General features: G+C 35.9%; 1 protein-coding gene across 1 annotated transcript; it reads left to right on the plus strand.

The window, feature by feature from the left end:
- The first annotated feature begins 12,745 nt into the window (after nt 1-12,745).
- On the plus strand, nt 12,746-16,345 carry LOC110686160 (cytochrome c oxidase subunit 6a, mitochondrial-like). Its single transcript, XM_021862750.1, has 4 exons — nt 12,746-12,996; nt 13,301-13,416; nt 14,221-14,263; nt 16,012-16,345. The coding sequence occupies exons 1-4, from the start codon at nt 12,882-12,884 to the stop codon at nt 16,047-16,049; spliced, it is 312 nt and encodes a 103-aa protein (XP_021718442.1). The 5' UTR covers nt 12,746-12,881; the 3' UTR covers nt 16,050-16,345.
- Nucleotides 16,346-21,593: the final 5,248 nt, after the last annotated feature.

Consider the following 21,593-nt stretch of genomic DNA (forward strand, 5'->3'; position numbering starts at 1 on the left):
CTGACCAAATAACCCTTAAATGATTAACACCGAACACACTGTATGACTAGCCACATAAAACTTTGTGTTTACCAAAATATTCAATTAATCCGTTTGGTAGGGTGTAAATCATTTTCAATGTAAAATGGTTTTCCATGAAAATCATTTCACAATGGAAAACTCATTTTCAAAAAAGTTTTCCGTTGTTTGGTTGAATGAAAAATGATTTTCCATTTTAAGCATTTTCCATTGTTTGGTTGAACTGAAAATTCAATTGTGAGGGAAAATGTTTGCCCTGCACTTGTGATGGAAAATATTTTCCTTCTAAATTGGGGGGAAAATGTTTTCAATAAGGTGGAAAATGATTTTCCACCCCAAGTTTTACATTTTAATGTTTTACACCAAACCAAATAATATAAAATGGGAAAACACTTTTTAGTAAAAATGTTTTACGCCCTACCAGCTTGGTGACATGAAGCCGTGTAATAGGAAAGAGAAATATAGTTACAAATCGTTATATTCTACCGCCTCTACCGCCAAAAAAACAGATTTCAATATATTGCTCTCGATAATATTCAACCTCTCTCCTTCCCCTGCAACTAAATCTTTGAAGACTGTAAATCATCATGGCAGACAAGAAGATGAAGGGCAAATTAATCGAGTACTGTGATGAAGATTCACAAGCATCAGCCTCTTCTGTAAGATTTTCTACTTCATTCCTTCAACTCTGTTTTTCTTTTTATCTTAAACTCATAATTATCATCTTTATATTGCTCTTTAATTAATTCTCGATTATTTCTGCATTTTCGAATTTTCTGGGTTAGTCATTTTCTGATTAATGTTTAATTGCAAATTAAGAGTAAAACAAATTAAAGGGTGTTTAAATTTTGGTTCATGCAATTCGACATTAGTTCTTCATATTTTGAATTTGATTACTCTCATTATCAGACTCTTGGTGTTGTTATTTGATTGTTTCTTAGAACTATGAAATTTTCGTGTCCTGCTTAGTTCAATTTTTGTTACTGCATTTCGAGTTTTCGGGTTAATAGTAATGATGGATATAGAGAAAGAAATAGATGGGTATTTATTCTTGATTTAAATTTCTTATTATCATGATTTTCTTGAAAAGTATACCAGATTTTAATGGTTAATTTAATTAATCTCTCAAAATTATGACATTTTTGTGTCCTGCTTTGTTAAAATTGATCACTGCATTTCGAGTTTTCAGTTTAATTACACCTTTCAAATGACTAATTAATGGTGGATTTTATATTGCTGGTTCATTATGGTTTTTCTTGATTTAAATCTTTTCATATGATGGATTTTCTTGAAATGTATACCGGCTTTTAAGGCTAATTAATGTCTGTCATTCAGTCGAATCCTACAGCTATTGAGGAAGATCCTGTGAGGGAGGCTTCTGATACTGATCCACAATCTCTACGAAATCGGCGGTCTATTAGTCCAACTGGTGAAGAAGAAGAACCTGAGGGGAAAAGAATAAGATATGCTAGCAGCTCACCTGACAGTACCCTTACTGATCCGAACTTTCCAGTAAATCAGGAAAATACTCCTGAGACAACGACGAGTCCTGCATTTTATGAAATCCCACCAGCTGATGCACTGACTGATCTGATCAGTCACAAACTTGTACCTGTGATAGAGTCATGGTTGAGGACTCATATCAGAACCTTTGCTCCAAGAGATACATTGTCAATTCCTGGAGTTGGCAATGTTTCGAGACCACCTAGACCACCTAAACCTCCTAGACCTCCTAGACCACCTGGATCAATGCCGAGTCTAGAGTTGGGGCAGCAACGTCCTCAGACAAGTGCTGCCGGATCTGGAAGCCAAAGCCCACCTAATGTTGGTAGTCAGCTGGGAGTTGAAGATCCTAGTTCAGGTATGCTTGAGGAGTCGATAGCCTTAGTTACTTGGTCTGTTGTAGATTAGCACGTTGTTACTCGAATTCCACTATTTGTCATTGTTGTATTGTAACTGTCTGGTGTTATTTAGAATTTGAAATCATGAAGTTTTATCTTAACATTGCTCACATCACACCTATATTCGAGCACTTTGATTTGGGATAAGATATTCGAGTAACAACTGAAGCCGTAACAGCCTTCTGAAAGTCTTTGTTAGGGAATCATAAATAACAGTAAGAAAAACAAAGTTTTTATTTCGTGTTTGACAAGGGCTAGCAGCATATGTACATTGGTAGCAAAATGTTTCTTTTTGTTTCTAAATGAATGGGCATTTTTATTTTCCTGCCTAATCCTGATATGTGTTTGATGATTGATCTATACTCTTGCTGTTTGTTTAGAATGAATCTGTTACTTGCTTGGCCAATTGCCTTTTGATAATATCAAACATCTGTCATGAAAAAACTTATGGTGTTGGATGAAATGTGTAGCTCAACAACGAAGAATGCAGCAAGCCCCTCCTCTGCATCCATACTATGCTCTCGTAAGTCGCATACCAAAGCTGGAAGCTGAGTTGAATCATCTGAAGGGTAACATTAATGACGTGCGATCTATTCTGGAGGATGTCACTGATGGCGTGCTATTAGAAGTGGAACATTGCCAAAGCCGTGTTTCATCACTGGAGAATGTGGTAAAGAATCTGAGGGGCGGCAATAGTGGCTTGCAAGCTGAGTTGGGAAAGTCATCAGAGGGACAAGTTGCAACTGATCACAAAAGATGTAATTCGGGTATTCAGATAAGGTCTAATCCTTCAGTTGATGCAGAGGCGGCTTCTGATATGAGAGCTAGGAGTGGTCCTGGTTCCACCTCAGGGAAAGATGATGAGTCCGAGGGACCGGCCACAATAGCTGCTGGAGATGGGTTATCTGCAGCTAATACAGACAGAAACAAGGCAACTACAGAATCAGATGAATTGCAAGATGCAAAGGCGAAGAATGCTAGTACTTCCCAAGATGACATAAGCTGTAGTTCAGGTGGGCAGATAAGGCCTATTCCTTCAGTTGATGCAGAGGTGCCTTCTGATATGAGAGCTAGGAGTGGTCCTGGCTCCACCTTAGTGAAAGATGATGAGTCCGAGGGACCGGTCACAATAGCTGCTGGAGATGGATTATCTGCAGCCAATACTGACAGAAACAAGGCAACAACAGAATCAGATGAATCACTAGATGAAAAGAAGAATGCTGATACTTCCCAAGATGACACCACTCAATGATTTTCCACTCCATGGTTGTATTTAAGATGACAACCTTGATAGAGGCCTACTTGGATGATTCATGTTCACTTCTAGGAACCTTAAACTCTTATGATTAATTGTGTAGACTTATTGTATTCTGTAGATGAGTTTCCTGCTGTTTCTAGCCGATTTATATTCTTTTAGTGCTACCCTGTGGAATTAGACAGTTGGAGGAGAGGGGGTAAATAGGAGACTATATAAAGTAGTGGAACTGCTAATTTGCTTTGTCTTGTACAAAAGGAGACATACTGTATGTAATACGAAACATAGAATGAAGAGCACAAATAATACTCAGTTAGCATATATCGAAAAAGCTTTCAGATTGTTCCTGCTGCATCTATACTGATATAGTGATATAAGTTATGTTCTTATGTAGGCCTTCAGAAAATTACTGCCATTTCTTCTTGTTGTAGGTCAGCAATAGCCAAATTTGTATTATGATGCACATTTTTGCCGTCTGAACAACTTGTAAGTGTATGCTTTGGTTTTGGAGGATACATAAAAATTGCTCACTAAATGTTATGCTACAAACATTGCTTTGGTTTTGGCGTTCCCTTTTCAAGTTGCTTAGAAATAGGAGGGAGAAAAACAAAATTCGTGTCAACATTAAACAAGCTATTTCATCTCTAAATCTTAATTCAATTCATTTATTTGTTAATGAGTCGAAAAATTGGAAACATCAATCCTAACCTGACTATCTTATTAATTGCACACAATATACGATCCTCACATGGCTTATCAATTATTTTACAAGTACAGCGTATCATGGTTTGTTCGGATAGAATGGAATAAATAACTTTATCAATTCTATTATATATATAGGTGTTTATTATAAACTTTATCTATTTTACACGAGAGTGTTTATTGTAATCCGATAAATACTTCCCATTTATACGTAAATTGGCTGAAACTATACATTATACAACCAATTTCTAAACTAAAATTACACAAAAACTTTTTTATACACCCAATTTACAATAATTTTAATGTACATCGAGCAGTGTTAGGGTAGCTTTTAGCGAATTTAGGGTAACTTTTATCGAATTTAGGATAACTTTTAGCCTTTTTAGGTACTTTAAAATTTTTGTGATTTTAATATAAATAAGCACCGGATAAGTTCTATAAGGGTAATATAATTACTTATTATTTAATTCTCAACCACTGTGCATTGACTTTAAGTCATATGTAACTTTAAACATATGTAACTTTTATATTAGGGTAACTTTTATTTATTTTAAGGTAACTTTTGATCATTTTAGGAAAACTTTACGACGGATGTACAATATATTTATTGTACACCCGATTTTCTTAAAAGTTTGTCAAAATTACAATCCTAATTTAATCCATTTTTTTTCGACCAACTAATTTAATCCAATTAATTACACAAGTAAACTGTAGTACTCGTATAATTTTTATCAGGTTGAGTGTGAATATATAAGTATTATTTTTATATTCTACCGCCAAAAAACACATTTCAATATCTTTGCACTCAAAAAATTATTCAATCTCTCTCCTTTCCCTGCAAGTCTGCAACACAATCTTTAAAGCTTGTAAATCGCAATGGAAGACGACGAGAAGAAGAAGGGCAAAGTCTGTAATTTTTTCCATTTTAAAAAAACTTGTGATGATGAAAAATTACAAGAAACGGCCTCTTCTGTAAGATTTTGTACTTCATTCCTTCAACTCTGATTTTTTGTTTTTTTTACCATTTCATCATTAATATCTTTGTGTTGTTCTTTAATTATCACTCAATAATTTTCTACATTTTCGATTTTTTTGGGTTAATTATACTCTGAATAATAACATTTAATGGCGAATTTAGAGAAATATTAAACTGGTTTTAAATTATTGGTTCGATCAAATTGACATGAACTGGGAAAAGATGTAAAATTTTCTGCTTAATTTCTTCATATTTTTAATTTGATTAGCTTTTCACTCTCATTATTAATTTCTTGGTGTTGTTCTTTGATTATTTCTTATTATTATGGAACTTTCGTGTCCTGCTTTGTTCAAGTGATTACTGAATTTCGAGTTTTCGAGTTTCGTTAATGGCAGATTAAGCAAAAGAAATACTCAGATTAAGCATTTCTTTTGTTGGTTGATTATGGTTTTTCTTGATTGAGTTTGTTTATCTTGAATTAAATATCTCAGTATCATGGTTTTCTTGAAATGTAGCTCAACTTTCAAAGGTTGATTAATTTATGTGTTTTTCAGTCTAATCCTATATCTGTTGAGGAAGATTCTGCAACGGAAACTCCTGATACTGATCAACAATCTCTACGAAATCGACGGCCGAGAAGTCAAATTGATGCAGAACCTGAACCTGATTTGAAAAGACCCAGATGTGACAGCAGTTCATCTGACAGTACCCTTCTTGATCTGAACTCTCCACTAAATCAGCAGAAACAGACTCTTGAAACGACGGCGAGTCCTGCTTTAACTCAACCCCTACCAATGCCACCATTGCCAGCAATTGAGTTTGAGTTTCCAAAACTAATCCCACCAATTCAGATACCAAATCTACCTGTATTAGAGTCATGGCTGCAGCAGGAATTTTTTCCTACCAAAACATCCGCTCCAACTCCAAGCAGTGGGGAGTATATTCCTGGAATTGGCCCTCCCGTACCCATTGGTGAAAGACCGCCTAGGCCACCTAAACCACCTAGACCACCTAAACCACCTAGACCACCTGCATCAAAGCCGAGGCTAGAGTTGGGGCTTCCTCAACGCGCTCAAACTAGTACTACCGGTTCTGGAAGCCAAAGCTCAATTCCTAATGTTGGTATAAAATTGGGAGCTGGAGTTTATACTTTAGCTAGTTCAGGTATGCTTGAGGAGTTGAGAACTTTAGTTACGTGGTTTGTGTTAGATTAGCAATTTGTTACTCGAATTGCACTAATTTTCATTGCTGAATTATAGCTGTCTAGACGATTGAGTTTGTTTATTTTCAACTTTTTTTGCATGTTTTTGAAGTTATTTAGAATTTGTAATCATGAAGAGATTGCTTACATTACACCTATATTGCAAGCACTTTGGTTTGGGATTGATATTTTCGAGTAATAACTGAAGCGAGAACAGCCTTCTGAAAGTCTTTTGTTAGGATACCGTAAAATTAGCATCGTTAAAAGAAAGTTGCTAGTCTACACTTTGACAAAGGAAGGGCTAACAATATACAATTAGTAGCAAAAAAGTTTATACTTGTCTCGAAATGAATATTCAGATATATTTTCCTGAATGATGTGTTTGATGATTGAACTATGCTCGATCTTGCTCTTTATTTTAAATATATCTGTTAAATTTGTTCGTTGCGTAGCCAATATTTTTTTTGACGTACAATGTCAAACATCAGTCATGAATCTAATGCTATTGGGCAAAATGTGTAGCTCAACAACAAAGAATGCAGCAAACTCCCCCCTCTGGAGCCAACCATCTCTCAATTTCTCCTCAAACAGCACAGCAAATGAAAATCTACGCGTCTTCCTTATTTCAGTCATCTCAAGGAGCTGTTTCACAGCCAAACGATTCCATAACTTGCATGCGAAGGCTGGAAGATGAGGTGAATAATCTGAAGGGTACTGCTGATCGCTTGCTATCTGAACTGGCTGATTCCAAAAGCCGCATTTTAAAACTGGAGGCTGATGTAAGGAGTCTAAAGGGTAGCAATGATGGCTTGCTACCTGAGCTGTCTATTTCCTTGCCAGAGGCTGAGTTCGGAAAGTCATCAGAGGAACAAATTGCAACTGATGACATAAGCTGTAGTTCGGATGATGGGCAGATAAGGCCTATTCCTGCAGTTGATGCAGAGGTGGCTTCTGATATGAGAGCTAGGAGTGGTCCTGGCTCCACCTCAGGGAAAGATGATGAGTCCGAGGGACCGGCCACAATAGCTGCTGGAGATTGGTTATCTGCAGCTAATACAGACAGAAACGAGGCAACTGCAGAATCAGATGAATTGCAAGATTCAAAGGCGAAGGCGAAGAATGCTAGTACTTCCCAAGATGACATAAGCTGTAGTTCGGATGATGGGCAGATAAGGCCTATTCCTGCAGTTGATGCAGAGGTGTCTTCTGATATGAGAGTTAGGAGTGGTCCTGGTTCCATCTCAGGGAAAGATAATGAGTCCGAGGGACCGGCCACAATAGCTGCTGGAGATGGGTCAACTGCAGCTAGTACAGACAGAAGCAAGGCTACTACAGAATCAGATGAATTGCAAGATGATGCAAAGGCAAAGAATGGTAATACTTCCCAAGATGACAGCACTCAATAGGATTCATCTCTTGGAACCTTAATCTCTTTTAATTAACAGTGCAGACTAATTCCATTCTGTAGATGTATTTCCTGATGTCCCAAGCCGATTTCATACAGTTGGAATCGAATTTAGAGAGAGGGAAAATAGGAGACTATATAAAGAAAGCAGTACAGGACTTTTCCTAGAATTTGCTTTGCAATCAAGCAGGTGTTATCAGAATTGTTTTGTGAAGTACAAAGGAGCCATTTTGTATGTAATGCGAAGCACAGAAAATACAAACACAGATGATACTCAGTTAGCTTAGCATGAATAAAAGAAGCTATATAATATTATGATGTAAGTATTTGCTTTTGTTTTGGAGGATACATGAAATTTGATCACTATTACAAATCTGCAATATTGTTGTAGATGATACTTGTCCCTGTTATTGCTTGTTGGCGTTTCCTTTTCAAGTTGCTTTGAAATGAACTAGTGAGTATGTAGTGACTATATTATCCTTGTCAATTGCAGTTTTATTTGAATGTTTAGTATATATAGTGTGAATATAGACATTGTATACAATATTCTTTCTTGTATAGTTGTATTTGTGTAGTTAATTAGGTTAAGAGACTGTATAGAATGTTTTTTCCCTTTGATTTTGTTTGCTAGATTTTAGAGTACAGGCTTACATGCATAAATCAATCCATATATTGGATGGTCAACTAGTTTAGTTGGTTAAACTTTTAGACATTAGTGTGATCAAATCTTAAGAATTATCGTTGTATATGTATATTGTAAAGACTTTAGTGTGTCCTCCCAAATGTCAAACTTATGATGTATCGTTGTATATGTATATTGTAAAGAGTTAAAGACTAAAGATACTTTTAACGACCAACATATATTATGTCCATTCCTTAATGTCCTTTATTTACACTTTAATTAATATGACATTATTTTTAAATTTCACTTTGACCATCATTTGTAATTTATAAGTAAAGAAAAAAATATATATACTCATGTGGAATTTGTTAGATTTGACTCAATATATATACTTTTGGAATGCTTAATTAGATATATTAATAATTAATAATTAAAAATCTACATTGACAAATGTGAAGAAAAAAAAAAGTGTTACAAACATTAAGAAACAAAATTAGTACATAACTAAGGTTAATAGATTAACTCAAAATTGAGCTTTCACTTGATATGCCATCCACCAATCCAAATCAATCCTTTGACTACACTGCCACACAAAGAAGAAAATAACTACGAGTATAACTCAACTTTTTCTATGACCATCCCCCACTCATTTCACTAATATTTATTTCTATGGTTTAGACTTTTGCGACATCAAGAAGAACATTTCAAATACAGATTGACAACAAGAAGAAGAGATTATAAAGGAATTGAAACAAATCAACACGAAATTCTCCATAGTTTTCTGATTTTCCATGTATCTACAAATTAAAAAATCTTAAACTTTTATACAAGTGTACTTGTAAATGATAAAATGACACCAAAAATGCTTAGAAAAAATCAACATCTCAAAAAAAAAAAAAAATGTATTAGTTGTATATAACACAATTTGATCATTTTTATGGCTTTAGCTTACAAGTTCCACACACACACAAGTTTAGACCAAAAGACAAACACACATCAAGTAGTTCTTACTCTTTAAGAACATGAGGATGAGTATATTCTAACCGTTTTCTTTTTTATGTCACTTTAAAAAAAAAAAAAAAAAATTGATTAAACTAAGAGAAATTGCCCCATTTCTTAAAAATCCATACTACCGAAAATTATTAAAATGAAAATGTTGCATTCTGAAAACCTGTTGCTATAATTATATTAATACAAAATATAGGTAACAACATGTTAGAATAGTTTTTCTCCAATATCCATCACCCATTTCCCACATTTTTATGTTTTAAACTTGTATCCTTTTTTTTTTTTTCAGGCATTTAAACTTGTATCCATAGTTCAATTAAAATCACCTAAGAAATAAATAAATAAATCTCTTTCAAAATAAATAAATCTCTCTTTTTTTATTTTTAAATTTTTATAAGTTGGAAATAAATCACCTTTTTTTTTTTGGATTTCCTTCCAAATAACTCCACTCCAAACAATTAATAATCCCCCAAATTTTTAGTCAGTTTCATTTTAGCCACCCCAATAATCCTACCTCCACCCCCCCTCCAAAAAAAAAAACTCCAAATTAAAAAAAAATCTCCTCATTTTCTCTCTCTCCTCTCTTAAAATAAAATCCCCATCAATGGCCACAAACCACCGTCCATCAACACCAACACGGCAGCGCAAAGTCTGCTTCTCCGTCGCTGCCTACGCGAAAACCGTAATCACCTCCCTCAAAACCTCCAACATCCACGTGGCAGCCGGACTCACCAACGACGAAATCACCACCGTAGAATCCGCCGGACATTTCACATTCCCCTCCGACCTCCGGTCAATCCTCTCCGAAGGCCTTCCTGTGGGCCCGGGTTTCCCCAACTGGCGCTCCTCCTCAAGCTACCAGTTCCGCCTCCTCACCGCCCTCCCTATCCTCTCTCTCTCCCAAGAAGTTTCTAGAAACAACTTCTGGGTCCCATCTTGGGGCCCACGGCCCAGTAAAGAAGAACAGGCCCAATCATTGGCCCAACATTACCTCTCCAAGGCCCCACCTCTTGTCCCCGTGTTTCGGCACTGTTATATTCCGGCTGAACCCAATTTGGCGGGAAACCCCGTATTCTACGTGCATGGGAGTGACGTCAGATTGTTGAGTGCTGACGTGGGCGGGTTTTTCAAGGAAACGGAGTTTTGGAGAAAAGACTGCGTTTGGAGGACACGGAGGAAGGATAGTAAAAATAATACCACCCCAGCGTGGGCCCAAGAAGCAAGACCTGTCAGAGTTTTGGACTGAAGCTGCAGAGCGTGAGGGCGCGTGTAGTAAGTGGTGGACCGACGAGCTAAGCGGGTGTATTGATGAGGTGATGTGGCGGTTGAGGGATGGCGGATGGGCCGAGGACGACGTTAGGGAGATGATGATGATGGACGGTCCCGGTTGTGGTCGCGATGAGGCGGTGGTATCCACGTGCGTGACAGCGAGTGGGGTAAGTAGTAAGGAGGGTGCTGTGAAGCACGTGAGGAAAATGTCGCGGGAGTTGCTGAGAGGTGGTTGGAGTATAGACGACGTCGTTTACTCGTTGAATGATGAGTGTGGAGAAATAGAGAGTGGGATACTTGATGATGAAGCTTGGGTTGAGTTGATAACTCCGTGATTTCATACAAAAAAATGATTAGCAAATCATAGAAAAGAATTTGGGAAAAATGTTTGCTTTTTGGTGGGATTTATTGGGATACAATTTTGTAAATATATTCTAGGATCGATCATATCAGAGGTTATAAAAATATTTGGACCCACATGTAGATATAATAAGTCACATAGATTTTTGATGTTGTTGATTTTGTAAAATGATTGCGTCAATGGATATTACATAAATACAAAGGAATTGATTTTGCTTTTTTCATATTGTAGATCTTTCTACTACGTATATGTTTATCTTATCTTTGTGATCTTATAAATTAGCCACTATGATGAGCTATCTCATGAGATTTACATGTATTTTTGTGGAACAATATAAGAAATTATGATGACTTTGATCTTCTTGTAAAATAGAAGATATATGTGATTATGTGTTGATGGGTGTGATGTTCATTGATTGATTAGGTAACATTTGATTTAGAAAAATAGAGATGAGATTGTCTTATATTTCAAATAGTATGTCAAAGCTCACCTTTGATGGTTGATTTGCACAAGGAAAAAAAAAATAAATGGCAATGCAATTTACAAGATTGTATCAAAATGTCTAATCTCATACCGTAATTGTAACATCTTACTAGAATAATTAAGTTTATAATCATGATGTAAATACAAAATATTCAATATATTGTTAACATGTCGAATAACATATTAACATCACAATGAAGGTAAGCTTAAACCCCATGATAATGAAAGTAAGCTTGAACTCCATGAAGGCATGAAGAATAAATGTCCATAACTACATATGCTCCTAATGTCAATATGGAGTGTTAAAATCTAAAATTTCTTTAAAGAAAAAAAAAAAAAAAAAAAAAAAAAAAAAAAAAAAAAAAAAAAACATACATTGTATTGAATATTTGAATACCCACTTTACTCTTCTTCTCAACAAAATTAGGTTATAAATATTGACAAGAACTAATAACATAGTACAACTCAATCTAAGCCCAACATAAAATTAATTAGCAAGTTCAAATCAAGGTTTCCAACTTGTTTAAATTTAGAATTGGATTGACTTCAATTAACACAACCTATTAATTAATTGAATAGGGTTACAATTGAACTTCCAAATAGAAAACCGATAGTCTGATACTATAATTTGTTGTCTAGTTCTATACTATCATCAATATGGTGGAGTGTGACTTTGTTTGATTCTAACTAATTGGACTTGATAACTGTAGGCCAATTAGCTAAATTGTTATAAAATTATCAATCCCTTAGTCACATTAATTGAAACAGAAATATTAATGGTGACAAATGTGTATGAAACTTAGCAACGTGTAACATTGAATTCAATTCTTCATTTCCCTCCAATAATATGACTATAGAGTCTTACTAGCCATGGTTATAATTTTATGATTCCTTGGGATCTTGGATGTGGTATGAGGGTGATGTTACATTTATTTGCCATAACAATCACTTAAAAGTTAAAATCATTGCATGAGTTTTGTTGTTGCAACAGGCAATAACTTCATTTGCATAGAGATGTAAGTATGTCATTTCATTATCACTACCAATTAGAGGAGAATAGCAAAGAGTAAAAGGGAAACAATCACAAATAACCGAAAATGGAGAATTTATTTTTGAAAAAGTACCTTATGTGCATAAACTTAATAAGGAAAAAAAAAATTCACCATTGATATCATCATACAATGTGACAAATGTGTGATAGATTTATATCAATTAGACTAATTGGCCGATAGTATTTAATATTTGATAAAAAATTGATGATAATGTAACCATTATGCAATTGTTTTTTTAAAATAAGTAACACAACTTAATCTTACCCAAAAACGACCAAAAAGGATAAGATGATTCAAGTGACAAATTCAATATAACTTGATTCGAACCGAACTCAATCTGCACACACAATGTGATCAGCACACAGGTTTATAGGGTGTGATAGGGTCCATAGGGCTAAAGTAAGAAGCTTGCTAGACTATATAGCATTTTAGCCCAAGCCCCAAATTCACCAAGCCAAAAAGTCTGAATTTTTCCACATACCAAATACAATAATCTAAGAGAGAGAAACCCGAATATATTCGGATCCTGTAACCTGGTATTCTGGAAATTACAATTAGGTTCGCAAACTCCAATTTCATCTTCCCAGTTTCATTCATTAAAAAGGAAAATTTAGAGAGAGAAGCAACAATGGCGATGACTCTTGCTAAACTCAGATCCGGCGTTCAATCTGCCATCCGCGCTGGTCGTTCCTCCGATCTCACCAAGCGCCCCTTCTCTTCTTCCACCCACCACGACGTTGCCTGTAACTTTCTCTCTCTTAATCTGTTTTCCCTTACAGATTTGACTCTGAAATTCGCAATCATTTGCTTTGATTTGAATACCATTTTATGATTTTACGATGTACATACATCTGAATTACGATTTTTTCATGTTCGATTATTTAATTTAATCAATTAGGGTTTCATTTTGTTTTGGGCTTAATTAGCGTAAACATTGAAGTTTTATAATTTTAATAGAATTGAGGGTTTAATTTTTTCATTTGTATGGTTTTTATTTTCTGTAAAATGGGTGTTGATTGTTTTTGCTTTGTTTGTATTTGTTTGAAGACGAGGCTAAAGAGGCATCAAAATGGGAGAAAATTACTTACCTTGGAATAATTAGTTGCACAACCTTGGCAATCTACCAACTTTCCAAGCCTCATCATCACTTTCCAGAGCCTCCTGTAAGTTCTATTTAAGTTTTACGTTACGTGTTTTTCCGCTGCTGTTTTGCCCCATTTGTTCTCAACTGCATTGGATTGTATGTCGTATTTTTGCTATCATGCTAAATTATGCATATTTTAAATTGATTGGATGAATTGTCGATCATTCCGTGATGGTTGGTGTTTATGTTCGTTAGTACTTTAGGTTTCTTGATTTTATAAGCACAAGTGAAGGAAATGCTTTTATGTTTATTGCACTTTTTGGCTAATGCTAACTACTAGCTTTCTATTTAAATGTGTTTCATTTGTCAATAAATAGTTTGTTGCGGAGTATCAATTTTTCATCCTTTTATCAAGTATATTAGCATGCTTAAGCTAATTAATTCTCAATCATAACTCCCATCCAATGGTCAAGGTATTAGCTTGAGACTTTTAGGAATTACTTGCTCCTTAGCTAACCATAACCATTGGAGATTCGATACACCATTTTAAACTTAGCCTAGTGGAAAGGAATGCACAGTAGAGCACTTTTGGGAGGGGACCCTTACATTTCCCCCACTCTATGGTGTTTAGTTTGTATATTCTTCGTAAGTAATTGAGTTGCTTTGGCAGATCATACGATATCATGAAGATGATGTGCTTGGTTTGTGCATCTCATTCAATTATATGCATGACTGTTTGACTCCTTTTGTTAAATTTTATAAGTATATAACACTAGGTGAAAAATGGTGTTTGGTTAGGTTTCTACATATCTTTATGTAGTAAATTAACATGAAGTACTTCGAATGTAGTATCTCATTTTTGTTTAATGTGAATTGTTTGCAGGCATACCCTTACATGCACATTCGCAACAAGGAGTTCCCATGGGGTATAGTTTCATCTTTACATTATTTATTTTAATAATGATTTCTTGGTATCCTCATGTTGTTTCTTCTCTATAGTTTTATGGGTTTCTTAAGATCTTTTGAAGGAAAGCAAGTAGAGGAAGGAATGATTTAGAAATACTTGTTTGAAGGAAAGGAGATGAAATATAACTTCTATCATTGATTAGTATGATTCGAGAGGTATTTGGTTGTCAATTAGAGATTAACAAAATTAGAAGTAAATGAATTTGATAGGAAAGTTGAATAGTGCTTTTGTTAATGCGTTTTCTTGTTATTTTATTTCTAAACCTATCTTATGCATTAATTAATATCAAACATGAGTTTTAAACCTTTTTCCGTTCAGTTTATGTTTCTTTACCCTATTAATTCCTCTTAACCAACTTTTTGGTGACCTTGTTAAGTCTGTCACATACTCACATGTATTTCGGTATACTGGCTTTTTATTTGTACACAGAAGGTCTGTTTATGTTTGTTACATTGTGTTAATCCTTCATGAATAAAGATATGGCTTGAAGACATTTTGCAATTGTTGGGTAACTCCATAAAACTAACTTCTTTTCCTAGACAATCTTCAGTCAATTGGTTTAATGCTATCTCTGATATAGTACAAGAATATGCTCTGTATACTATATCAAGATTTAGAGACTTAACTTGCCGTGATGTTTATCATAAATTTACAAAACATTACTGGGAACATGGTTGATATACCTACTACCTATTGGCACTCATCGTGTGGGTAGGTTATACTTTGTTGGAGTTGTTGTTACAAGGAATTATCTGGATCCAAGTCCACATGAAATCTCTCATGGCTGTTTTAGGGGTGAAGACTGGCTTTTATTATTTCTGCTATGATTTAAGATTATATTTTGCAGGGTTGACGTATTTGATGGCTAATTATGTGTCCAGAGCCAGTCTACAAAATTCTTTTTTAATTAATTAATTTTTTTTTTATTTTTTTTTTTTATAATGTTACTTTTTGTTACCGCATCCTTTTTTGACATCTATGTGTGGTGAAGTTTTGTTTGTAGCAACCCCAAACCACCCAGTTTTGAAGTCTGTTTTTTATTTCTCTTAGAATTATTTTTAGGTTAATTTTTGTTTTTATTATGACTCAGCGTGAGATGTTCTGGCAATTTGATCTTATTACTCTTTTTCTTTGTCCCTCTACACCTGTTTTTTCTTGAAAGAAATAATCAGTGGTAATGAATATTTATCTTTCATAATGTTAAAGATACCTAGGAAGACTTCCCTGGACCAAGTTGAAACTCCCTTTTGGATAAAACTAGTAATTTTCACATTCATTGTGAGGGTAAGGATGTTACGACTCAGGTTAAAGGCTGAATCTGCCTTTTTTTTTTTGGTCATAGGCATTTCTTTTCTTAGCTTGAACTACCATTTCTTTTTGGCTCTAGTTCCACTTTCTTCAATGCTCATTTTAGTTACATTCGATTTATTGGTTTCCCTTTAATTTTTTTTAGTTTGATCAAAAATTAAAAAGTTATAGATAGATAATATTTCATCTAATAAAAAATTTGAATGTATACATTTAAATTGGAAAGATGTAGTTATTGTAAGCATATAGGTGAATTAGCATGAATTTGATCAATTGTCTTTACACTTGTGCATTGCCCTTGTGAAAATCTTTGCTACGCCATTTGAATGACTCATACTTAGTGTCTTTGCTCTTTATAACCATTTGAATGACTCATTTAATGTCTTTTGTGGTTTTCAGGACCTGATGGGCTCTTTGAGGTGAAGGAACATCATTAATCATGCCGGTTTGCTCTTACCATTTCATGTTATTGTCATTGGATCAATCTCGTCTTTGGAAGATGAATTTTCTACTTCAATGTTTTTCACAGTGCTCAAGCACGCAAAGTTCTTTGTCGAGATGAATGTATGGACCGTTTGTGGGAGGGTATTGGTCTTTTGTGATTTGGACATGCCTTTTGACTGTAATTCTTCAAATAAAATGTGGTTAATACTTTGATATGCATTCCTTAGTATTCATAGTTTGTGCTTTTGTTCGAGGTCCTTTTTTAAATCCAGCACGATATTTTCTTTCATGCCACATTTTCCAGTTCCATTTGAGAAACAAAACTGTGTTAACACTTGAATGTACCAGATTTGTCCCATCTTGTATTGGTTGACATTTTGTGAAGTTAGTCAATACCAAGGAGTGCATCTCAAAAAAGAAAGTAAAGTAGTGATTAACAACCTAAGTTCCATAGGTTAGCAATTATAAGGTTGAGCATTGATTCATCTAAGGATTTACAGCTCCAACGGGTTTTGGATGTCCATCATACTTTAAAAAAATGCACCAAAAACAATCTTATATGGTGTAATAATTATCACAAAATTCTTTCATTTTCTCTTTCCTCATCTTCAGAACTCCAGTACTCCACCATTGCCTCCCACTATATTCCCTCCCATCACCTCCCTCTCCATTTGTTCTCTAATTGGAATTGGAGAGCTCAATTTCATTATTTAGTTCAAGAACAATTATATCATCAACTATTACAAATTTTAACTATATAAGAATTTATTAATAAATTTCTAAACTCGAATAGGATGTTTAGCTTTGGGTGATGTTTTCAGATGATGCAATTGAATTTATACAAAAAACTTTTGAGGTAGCTCAATGTCGAAAAATTAGGTCAACGGTGGAAATCTAGCAAGAAGTAGTATTCTACAACATTTACATTTTATTAGGTAGTTTTATACAATTTTGTACTAGGTAGTTTCTCAAAAAATTTGGGTTTTATTAGGTAACTAGTTTAGTCCCGTGGATTAAATAGCTATTATTTGTTTAAAATAGTTGTCAATATTCTTTATTTGAAAAAAAGTGTAATCATTATTTCATTAAGTAATTTTGAAAAAAATGATGTCAAAAATAGTTTAGGTGGGAAAATTTTTCATAAAAAAGTTGACATGTATCTGTAGGCGTCGTTCGAAACGCACCTACTTAAGCATGTTGTGAATATGCTTGTCTATCATAGGAAGTGGGAATTAACATTATACGATTAGGGACACGATTAGGGACAAAGCAAAGTAGGGAGCCTGATAAGTCGTGTTTTGTGCATATTTGTTAGCTTATTTTTAGTCGATTTTATTAGCTTAGTCGAGTGTTTTAGTCCATTTTGGTGTAATTTGGTTTAGTTTCAATGATTCAATGCTTTTATGGGTAGTTTCGTTGTTTTTGATGTATTTCAGGATTAACAGAGCTAATTTGGAGAATTTACGAAGTCACGAAGCTATGCCGAGGCCCACGAATATTAAATCATGTGTTCGAGACGAACTTGAGTGAAAATGAAGCAAAACGTTGATGAAATACTTGACAAATATGACACCTGTTCACTATTATGCTCATAACTTTTGATATACAAATGATAATGGAGTGATTCAAATTTCATTGGAAAGTAGACTTGAAGACCTTTCCAACAATATATTACACGCCTCAAACGGAGCTCCGGATATGAAGTTATGACTGATTTAAGATGAGTGATACGCGCAGCAGGAGACGCACGTCCGTGCCCAGAACTAGGCACGTCCGTGCCTAGAAGACAGAGTCAGCAGCGTTTTTATTTTTAGAGAGGCACGTCCGTGCCTCACACTAGGCACGTCCGTGCCTCACACTAGGCACGTCCGTGCCTCCTGGGATCCTTGTGCGCCAAGGCTTAGCCGGTTTTCTTATCTTTTTGGGCTTGTATATATATTCTTTAGCTTTGTTTTTCTTGAGGATTAATTAAGTTTATTTTATTTTTCAATTCCTATTATTAAGAACTAGTTCTCTATTTTTATTTCCTTTACTTTTGTAATTCAAGATTCAAGCTTTCTACCTTCAATTCAATTCAAGATTCGGTATTTTCTTTTAATCTCTTTATTTATTCATGTTTTCTTTATTATTTATTGTTCTTGTTTTTTTTTTTTGTTAATATGTTAGAGTAGATTGTTGTTCTAGATTTAGGTTGAACCCTAATATGGTTAATACTTGATTTATTCTTTTAAATTCTCAATTAATTTATTTATATTGTTCATGCTTAATTGATTGCGCTTATGCCAATACTAGATTAGAGATAATTAGTATTGTTATTATTCCATTGTTTTAATCGTAGCGAGAGTTGGGTTTTAACGGATTTGAATAGATCAATTAAGGGTTTGATATTCATCACGAGAGTAGTTGAATGGATAATTAGGAAGCTAGAGTAATGTGCTTAATGTCTCTAATTTGCATGATTCCATGAGAATAGGCTTGATTGTGGGTTAGAGAAGCCATTGATACTCGAGAGAGGTCCTTGGTATTATTTAGGGATTACTTTTCCTTGTGAGCATATAATTAATTGATTGGGGTAGGAATTTATCTTGTATTGATTATATTAGTGGTAATACTTAATTCTAGAGTCTTTATTAGTATTAGATTTATTTTGTTAGTTCATAGTATATATTATTCAACTCATTATTTTATCTTGATTCGGCTATTATAATTCATAGAAACCATTGTTTAGTCCAACCTTCTTTGTGGGATCGACCCTGACTTACCCTACTACATATTAGGAGGTTTAGTTAGGTTTTTATTATTTTTGTTAGGTGTGCGACCGCCTACCAGAGCCGCCAACAAGTTTTTAAGGAACTTGTAAACCGTTCACGGATCATTTAAGGCAACCACGAATAAGGGACAACGAAAGGCAACAACGATTGACCCGTGAAGGTTACACCCCATTCATAATCCATGAGATTACTAACTCCATATGGTTCGGAACCACGAAAGGAGGATCGGGGATGATGGTACGAAGTGAGTCATGGAGTCACATTCGCTCGTATTGGCCTCTACTCGATTCTTATTGTGAAAAGTAATCCCTACGATCTCAAAAGCATACAAACAAAGATTCAATTTGCTCCAAACTATTATTAAGCTAAATTGGTTGACTATTAATGCAACATATAATTCTAAAATATTGTGATCACTTGATTAAACAACAAGATTAAAAAAGAACTTAATTATACCGGTTGTCCAAATTATCTTATTAGGTGTTGTTTCGCCAAAAAATGTCCTCATACGACACCTTGGAGAAATCCTTGGCGCACGTTAAGGAACGCCTGGTGACCCAGGAGAAGAGTCTTACTGAGGAGCTCTCGGCAAAGGCCGAGCAAGAAAAGAAGGAGCTGGTCACAGAGATGATGGAAGACTCTGCTCAAATCCAGCGCCTGACCTGGGGCCGCCTCTTCCCCAATGCCGACTTTTCCTCCTGGGAAAAAACGTACCGCCAGTGTTCTGATAGATATAATCAAGAGATCCTGGCGGCTGCTGAGGACGAGGCGTTGGAGGAGGAGGAGCCGGTAGTGGCGCTTGTGCCGCTTGGGGGAGATGCATCGAAGAAGGATGCAGCTGAAGCCGAGTCCAGCAAAAAGAGTGCTGACCAGGCGGCAGCTGCTACTATTGAAGATCTGCCCCCTTCTTAAGCTTTATGTCTTCTTTTCACGGCCTGCGTGCCGTTTGTTTCTGTTTACCCGGCCAGGGGGCCGGGGTTTTGAATATTTTGCCGGTCTTAATGACCGGCTTCTTTTGTATCTTTTACCCGGCCAAGGGGCCGGGGGTATGAATGTTTATGCAAAAAATGTTTCGTTTAAATTTGTTTCGATTTTGCTAAGTATCGAAACTTTGATATCCAATTGCACACTATACCGACTGTTTTGCATGGCCGATAGTTGCGGACAGGTACGAGGTAGTTAGTCACGCCACCTATGCCCCTGGACGACTGGTTGTCTGTTTCCAGGCTAAGCGATCAGTCGGCCACTTTAAAGACTGGATCTCCTTCAACCAAGTAGGAAGGTGGTTTCCTACCTGCCTTGTTTGTTTTTTTGTTTTTTAAGCTAGAGACTCTAGTCGGTCCAGGCCGACTGTTCCCCGCCACATTTAATCTAGTGTGAACAGGCGCTGTATGAACACCTTTTTAGTTTCATACTAAATTTTTAAGGAGTGACCAAGTAAACATAATTGTTACCTAGTCGCCAAGTGACTGAGTAGTAGAGGTATCAAGCGGTGGGTACCGGTTGTTCCCCTTTATTCGCCAATGTTTGTTGGCTATTAACTCTTAAGATACCGACTATTCTTATCCCAAGTAGTTCAGTCGGTTGGTTGACACGGATGGTTACTGCGAACACTTGTTTGACCTGATTAGTCAGTTAAGTGAGAGGTATCCTTGTCCGGGAAACGGCTACGTGGTTGTCTTGGTTAGACAGTCGTATAGGTGTCGTGTAATGATTTTATAGAACAATGTTCCACCCAAAAGGGAGCTGCTCTCTACGACGAATTTCATCCGGATGGATGCCGTCGGACGCCTGCTATAATGTTGGGACAGGTCGAATTGAACTTATATTTGGATCAGTTGGCTTGGCGCCTGGTCTGATCATTTTAGCTATGAGCCTTTGATAGTTCTTGGTGAACTGTGTTATGGGAGAGTAGCCGGTTGTATGAAACAAACGGCGTGCCCCTCTTAAGTAAGAATAAAAAATAAACATGGAGAGTAGCCGACTGTTTGTCAGTAGGCATGCCCCTCTTAGGTAAGAATGAAAATTAAACATGGAGAGTAGCCGACTGTTTGTCAGTAGGCATGCCCCTCTTAGTACAAAATTGAATGAAACATCAAACTTTTATTAAGTAGCCCTCGACTATTTACATTATTCAAAAGAAATATTTCTTAAGATTATCTACATTCTAGGTTCGAGGCAACGGTTGGCCGTCTGGTGTTTCCAGACGGTAGGTACCGTCCCTGACCTCTTCATAGATTCGGTAGGGTCCTTCCCAGTTGGGAGTTAATTTTCCAGACTCATTAGCCCTACCAACTGCTTCCATTTTTCTAAGTACAAAGTCCCCCACTTTGAGTGGACGCCTGTGCACTTTTTTGTTGTATGATCTGGTCATTCTCAGGCGGTAAATTTCATGGCGCAAGACAGCATTGCCTCTCTTTTCTGGGAGTGAGTCTAATGTCAGGCGCATGGCTTCCCAGTTTGCCTCTTCGTCATATAGCATTACTCGAAGAGTTGGCTCATAGTGTTCAATTGGAAGAACAGCTTCCGCACCATAAGTTAGGAGGAATGGAGTTTCTCCAGTCGCCCCTTTTTCAGTCGTCCTAATGGCCCAGAGAACATGTGGTAATTCATCCGCCCATAGGCCGCCTGCTCGTTCAATCTTTTTCTTGAGACCGTCTGAGATGATTTTATTAAAGGCTTCTACTTGGCCGTTTGCTTGTGGACGGCCGACTGATGCAAAGTGGTGTGCAATTCCTTGGTCACCCAACCAGCTTTTGAGAACAG

Source organism: Chenopodium quinoa, unplaced genomic scaffold, assembly GCF_001683475.1.
Source record: "Chenopodium quinoa cultivar QQ74 unplaced genomic scaffold, ASM168347v1, whole genome shotgun sequence".
In the NCBI taxonomy this organism is placed as follows: domain Eukaryota; kingdom Viridiplantae; phylum Streptophyta; class Magnoliopsida; order Caryophyllales; family Amaranthaceae; genus Chenopodium; species Chenopodium quinoa.

Bases quoted from the DNA above. Each gene is read 5' to 3' on its own strand.
- LOC110686160 (XM_021862750.1), top strand. From the start codon at position 12,882: ATGGCGATGACTCTTGCTAAACTCAGATCCGGCGTTCAATCTGCCATC. The intron at 13,417-14,220 runs GTAAGTTCTATT...AATTGTTTGCAG, and splicing joins ATCACTTTCCAGAGCCTCCT to GCATACCCTTACATGCACAT. The intron at 14,264-16,011 runs GTATAGTTTCAT...TGTGGTTTTCAG, and splicing joins CAACAAGGAGTTCCCATGGG to GACCTGATGGGCTCTTTGAG.